General features: G+C 41.2%; 1 protein-coding gene across 1 annotated transcript in view; it reads left to right on the top strand.

Annotated features, from left to right (window-relative positions):
• The first annotated feature begins 1,372 nt into the window (after positions 1–1,372).
• fam184aa (family with sequence similarity 184 member Aa) overlaps positions 1,373–7,238 on the top strand; it is a 49,364-nt gene continuing 43,498 nt past the window's right edge. Inside the window, 2 exon segments of the mRNA XM_038969660.1 lie at positions 1,373–1,739; positions 5,849–6,703. Of these exon segments, the coding sequence (XP_038825588.1) occupies positions 1,563–1,739; positions 5,849–6,703 (1,032 nt within the window). The 5' untranslated portion in view covers positions 1,373–1,562.

Below are 7,238 nucleotides of genomic sequence, written 5' to 3'. Positions count from 1 at the left end.
TCAAGATTGGTAAACACTGTTCAAGTGTATAATTGTAATACATACAATGCAGACACAGCATCATTCAAAGATTGGAATTTGATATTCCTGGTATTGGATATGACTGAAAAAGAATCTCAGACATTCATACCTGAACTGCATGTTTATTTGCCAAGGTAGAGTACATGATCAGTGAATATATTAAATGTACAGGCTACAATGTGGGGATCTTTTGCATGGTAATAACTACATGTATATACGACTTGCATCCTTGGCACAAAGTTATATTCTACTCAATCCATTGGCTTCATTAATGTCATTCAAACAGTTTTGAAATTGATACAACTGGCTATGATAGCTGAGGTTCATAGCTAGGTTCTGAACTAATATGTATACCAAATGTTTTAGGGTCTATACACAGATTGGCTACATAGCTAGCTACACATCCATAGGCATACAGTTATTTTTATCCTCCACTGCACAATAAGCAAGAAAATAGTTAGCTAACTACTTTACTTCAACTATCTGCACTGCATGGCAAATATCAGCAAGGCAAACTTACAAAATTGTACATTACATTAGCAGTAAATGCTTTAGCTAGCTAGATTCTTTAAATCCACTGTTAAACAAGACGACAGTCTGCTTTGCTTGTTGTTTCAAGAGTCCATAAAACATGAAACAACCAGAATTACAATTTCATACTAATTTTATTTTTTTCAATTACATACTCATGTCACAACACCCATAAAGCTAGCAGGCTAATATTAGCTAGTCAGCTAGCTTGCTAAATCGTGATTTTTTTGTAAATTAACTTCATGACAAAAGAAGATGCATTACCGTTTGTCTCTACATTAACTAACATATTCCTCTTAACTGTACATTTTTTTGGTATGATTCGATATGACCTTAATATCACTTACATTTCCTTCCATCCTAGTATTTTTGTCAGTCATCTTCGCTGAAGAAAGTCTCCAGCCTTGGGTTGGGTAGCATAGCGTCAAATTCATCATGGGAACTTGATATGATTGGTCATCACCCAGCTGTTGCCGATGGTGATTTACATAAAGTTGGGAAAAGTGTTTATTTTTCACCGCCTCCCACGCACCACCCAAAGGTCCCCCCCTTTTCCGTTTCTCACCGTTTTCCTTCCTTCCATTGAACATCACCGCGCGCCACCGCTTGCTAATGAACAACCTCCGGGCACCGTTTGCTAGTGAACACCCTCCGTCAACGGTGAATGTATCATACCCGTGTACATTCCTTCAACCTGGCAGGGCATGCCGTTGCGTTATTCCGTTATGCTGATGAAGTCGATCGTTTGACCAATGACAACAGCTGTGACGGGCCGGGCTAAATGTTAACCCGGCCCACATTTAACCGCGCCCCGTTCCGCGGTCTGCAGCGACGACCATCTGGCGCTCTTTGCAATCTGCGCTAGGTATACCACTATTCTGCGATTGCGACTACTATCACACCGGTAAACAGCAAAAGAGAATGCTACAACCACTACTAAACATTAGTTCACCTGATTCACATGAACCGTTTTCTGGCTGGACCGTCGTGACAGTAGCGTGTGTCTGAAGATGGCGACTGGAACGGGTTGGCAGCAACCGTACAATATCGCATCTGGCAATCCATGTATTATTACTAGTACAGGGAAGTATAATTCATCGAACATGTTTTACGAAGCAGGTTTAACGATGGAATATACTCAAGACCTGCATCTGAAAATGAGTAAGAAAATAGCACAGCTGACAAAGGTTTGTTGATGCGCACGTTTTCTTGCAAACTCTCACAGTACAGGCCAATGCATTTATTTGTCCTGCTGGCAATGGAAATTATGTAATTCATTATAAATTCACCTAGACTACAGTGCCTTTGTGATATGATTAGAATAATTTAGTAAAGGCTACGTTTTTATAGGGAAAATAAGGCTACGTTGTTATAGTTAAAATCACACTCTCTGATGCTGAAGAAAAGCATTTAAATGTCCCCGTTGGAGTGCTCACTCATCGCTAAGGAAATATACAATTCAATGTTATTGTGCCACCTAGGAATACTGCAATTCTGTTGAGGCCTGATACATTTGTGAACAGCAGGAAATGTATTGTCTTACATAATTCCTGAAAGATGGTCTGTTATTATATACTGTATGGTTTATATAGTCATTCAGTGTCAGCTACAGTAGGACATAAAAAACATTTAACTGACAGGATATTACTTTTGAATTGTGATTTTCTGTCACTAGCCTTCAAAGTATTTACACTTTTCAAAATGTTTTGTGTTATAGCCTGAATTTAATATAGATTAAATTGAGATTTTGTGTAACTGATCTACACACCCCATAATGTCAATGTGAAACTTTGTTTATAGAGTTTTTAGTCCTTCCTAACTTAGTTGCTGGAAAGGGAGGAAACCGCTCAGGGATTTCACCATGAGGCCAATGTTGATTTTAAAACAGTTGCAGAGTTTAATGGCTGTGATAGGAGAAAACTGAGTGGTTTAACAACATTCCGGGCAAACACAACACATCACTGAGTACCACTCTTCATATTTTCAAGCATAGTGGTGGCTGCAGCATGTTATGAGTATGCTTGTCATCGGCAAGGACTAGGGAGTTATTTAGGATAAAAAATATATGTAATACAGCTAAGCACAGGCAAAATCATAGAGGAAAACCTGGTTTAGTCTGCTTTCCAACAGACACTGGGAGACAAATTCACCTTTCAGCAGGACAATAACCTAAAACACAAGGCCAAATATACACTGCAGTTGCTTACCAAAATGACATTGAATGTTCCTGAGTAGCGACGTTACAGTTTTGACTTAAATCGGCTTGAAAATCTATGGCAAGACTTGAAAACGGCTATCTAGCAATGATCAACAACCAACTTGAAAGAGCTTCAAGAAATAAAAATAATAATGAGCAAATATTGTACAATCCAGGTATGCGAAGCTCTTAGAGATTTACAGTACCCCAAAACACTCACAGTTGTAATCACTGCCAATCATGTAGCTGTAATTGCTGATTTTAAGATGTATTGACTCTGGGTTGATTTGTTTATTTATCATTATTTATTTTTTAAATGCATATCATTTTTCCCCCACTTTGACATTCGAGTATTGTGTGTGGATCGTTGACAAAAAAAAGACCATTAAATCAATTTTAATCCCACTTTGTATAACAAAATGTGTAAAAAGTCAAGAGGTGTAAATACTTTCTGAAGACACTGTAAAGATTTTCACATACTACACACTGATATATTAGTAAGGGGAATTCCATCATATATACAGAACTTTTGAGTCTCATACCTTACTTGAAGTACTGTAAAAACAGGAGAATATTTGGTGTAAATATTGGTCATTATTGGTATCTTCATTGTAATGAAAAATTGTGAATAATTTTTTGTATTATCAAAAGTAAAATACTCAAATGTTTTACTGCAGCATACTGTAAATTATGGTGTATTGGAAAATTTTGTGGGTGGGAAAATACTTGCTGTATTTTGAATGGTACTGTAATTCCACCCCACAGAATACAGTACCTTACTGTATTTTCTGGAGCGCCACTAGTGGGTGCATGGTATTGTTGTTTCTGGCTCATAAAAATATTTTAGGGTGTGCCTTGTAAGAGGCTATATTTGTTACACCTGTGAGCGAGAACGCCTTACCAATTTAACTCCTATGTGATTATAGGTCTCCATCAATTTAAAATATGTAGGGGACAGATTGGAGTGGCAGCAAGACTTAAACCTTAAATGGTTTAGCATTTTGCCATGTCCCTTAGGTCTGTTTTGCCCAGTAGTTGCTGCCAGTTTGGAAGCCTTTAAGGCCTCTAGAAGTGCAAGTGATATAAAACTCCTAATATTCTGTAATGTTTGTTAACACTTTACCTAGCAGCCAACCAAACTGCTTGCACCAATCCCTTTTAATTACAGTAAAATACTATGAAGTATAAACACCTCTCAACGAATTTCATTAATTTATTCATCCATTTATTCATTCATTCCGAAAGCATAAACTTTTTTTTTTACAGTATAATACAGTACATTTTACAGTATTGTACTGGGTGTCATTACACAGTACTTGCTTTGATACTGTATTTATATTACAGTAAGTGTACTGTAATATGAAATACAGACGTTTACTGCCTCTGAGCTGCCTGTAAACTACTGTCAAATTCCTGGTAACCCCTTTACAGTGTTTTTTAATGCAGCACCCGCCAACACGCTGCTTGCTTGGCTAGTGGGAATGTCCTGAGCCAGCGTAGAAAGGATTAAGAGGTGTATCCTCCTCCGCACATCCTCATACCCATATGTCATGACAACCGATAACTGACTTTGGCAAGTTGACGCCAGCTATCATGGCTGTTTTTGTTGTGTAGCCTTTGACTAAGCCTTCAACTAAAGCGAGCATTTATGTAACAATATATCATTTCATATCCTCCAAATCTTTACTGATCAAATTCTCTAAATGCATCATGAGGACAATTGTTCTAATGCTATTCAACCAGTTGCCAGTGGGATACACGTTACATGGCATCCTGTGGTTGTATAGATGAATGGCATGGTCATATTCATTAGTTCGCAACAAACCATTTTGTAACAGAACACGTTTTGAAACAAGAACAAGTTCATGTAGTCCCTCCCATTTTCCGTACATTTTCTTTTGTTTGGTGTTGTTGTAAATACCACGCTGGTGACGGTAATCAATAGAGATAATTATATCCCTTACTATTCTGCAGAAAGAACACAAATGGCGCCATCTTAAAAATCATGCGTCCTTGTTAGCCCTGACCATTGAGATCTTACATAATAGAGAAGTTGGCTTTGACTATTGTGGAAACCCTCCCACTCCAACTGCTTTAGCTGCTGAAAAAGGGGAATAATCTTTTCCTAGTCTTTCCATATTTGGCTTGTATTCAAAAACTTGACAATAGTTTTACCAGACACACCACATACACTAAAGTATTTTGGACACCTGCTCATCCAACATCTCATTCCAAAATCATGGGCATTAATAGGCAGTTGGTCACCCCTTTGCTGCTATACCAGCCTCCAATATTCTGGGAAGGCTTTCCACTAGATGTTGGAACATTGCTGTGGGGACTTGCTTCCATTCAGCCAAAAGAACATTTGTGAGGTTGGGTACTGATGTTGGTGAGGTTGGGTTCCTCAACCCAATCGAACACCTTTGGGATGAATTGGAATGTCGACTGAGTGCCAGGCCTAATCACCCAACATCAGTGCCCGACCTCACTAATGCTCTTGTAGCTGAATGGAAGCAAGTCCCCACAGCAATGTTCCAACATCTAGTGGAAAGCCTTCCCAGAACATTGGATGCTGGTATAGCAGCAAAGGGGTGACCAACTGCCTATTAATGCCCATGATTTTGAAATGAGATGTTGGCCGATCAGGTGTCAAAATACTTTTGGTCATGTAGTATATGTCTGGTAAAACTAGTGTCAAGTTTTTTTGTGCATGTGAGGAATGTTGCACACACCAGCAACATCTTAGACGAGGTAAACAGGCAGAGACAAGGGTGTGTTCATTGTTGCAAATCAAATTGTATTGGTCACATGCAGATGTTATTGCGAGTGTAGCGAAATGCTTGTGCTTCTAGTTCCAACAGTGGAGCAATATCAAACATGTAATCTAACAATTCCAATTCCACAACAACTACCTAATATATCTAAAGCTTTTGTTTTTAATTAACAATTTTCCTAATTTGTTAGTTATGTGTCATCTATGATTTACTAACTGATTAGATATTCATCATAATCTTTTTGATGCTGTGAGGATCCTTAACTATATCCTCACTAATCCTCTCAACCCTCATCATTTTCCTCTCCCTTGTCTTTTTGCTCTAGGTTATCTACGCCCTCAACACGAAGAACGACGAGCATGAGGACGAGATGGAGTCACTGCGGGAGGCCCACGAGGACGAAGTGCAGCACATTGTGACAGAGACGCATGACAAGATCATGCAGTATAAGAGCAAGATGGTCGACGAGGTGGACCTGAAGCGCCATCTGCAATCGTTGGAGGAGTCGGTGGAGCTGCACGAGCACATGAAGCGGCAGGCATTGGCTGAGTTTGAGATGTACCGCCAGCGCATGGAGGACTCGCAGCTGTGTACCGAGGCGCAACACACGCAGCGCGTGGTCTCCATGTCACGCGAGGTGGAGGAGATGCGCCGCGACTTTGAGGAGAAGCTGCGCTCCTTTGGCCAGACGCAGGCCCAGTTCGAGCAGGACAAGCGGAGGGCAATTGACGAACTACGCGCCACCCACCGGCAAGAGGTCCAGGAGCTGCTCCACAGCCAGCAGAACCAGAGCGCCAACTCCACCGTGGATCAGGAGAAGCTGGCTGAGCTGCACAGGGCTGAGGTGGAGGCCCTCATGGAGCGAGTGGAGGAGCTGACCAAGGGCAAAGTACATCTGGTGGAGGAATACGAAGCCAAGCTCACCATGGCTCAGGGCTACTACGAACGCGAACTGGAAGCCATGAGGCGCACACAGCAGCTGACCGCCGAGAAACTGATGGCCTGGAAGAGGACGGAGGTGGAGCTGAGGAAGGAGTTCCAGGTGCAGGAGGCAGTGCTGCAGAGGACACTGGGAAAGCTCCGGGCTGAGCTGCAGAGGGCACAGGAGGAGGCGAGAGAAAGCAGGGACAAGACCAACAGGCTGCAGGCTTCCCTCACCAATGCAGAGGGCACCATTAAGGTAACATTCTCATGCATATTCACGTGTGCCTTTTTGTGTCTGCTACCCTGTTTGTGTATGTTTCCGGTATCTTTCATTGTACATGTATATAAATGCCTACACGTAGAAGCGGCAGGATTTGCAGGCAGAGACAAATAAATGGGTCATCAATATTTATTTCCAGACAATGTAATAAACTATAGCCAAATCATATTTAAGAGGTTAATTTCCTTGGAATGAACTAAACTGCCCTGTGCTTCTCCGCCCATGCATATAGTCTACTCTATTTAATTGAGACCACACATATAGGCACACTTGATCTCGCATGCCCGACTAGGAGAGGAGAATAGGGTACCGAACTTCAAGCATCGAATAATGAGTTTAGTTCGGTCTGACCACCAGCTCCTGCCTGCAGCATGAAAAATGCAGATTGGGCCGCAATGTTGACTGTCTGGGCCTGCGGTGTCCGTGGGAATGCAGCTCTATCTGGAGCTCTGGAGTCCGGAGTACTGATGGTTCTCTTTTATCCCTGGTAGTTTGTTGATTGATTCATGTC

The sequence above is a fragment of the Salvelinus namaycush genome, chromosome 30, assembly GCF_016432855.1.
Source record: "Salvelinus namaycush isolate Seneca chromosome 30, SaNama_1.0, whole genome shotgun sequence".
NCBI lineage: Eukaryota > Metazoa > Chordata > Actinopteri > Salmoniformes > Salmonidae > Salvelinus > Salvelinus namaycush.
This window is presented reverse-complemented; position numbering and strand designations above follow the sequence as displayed.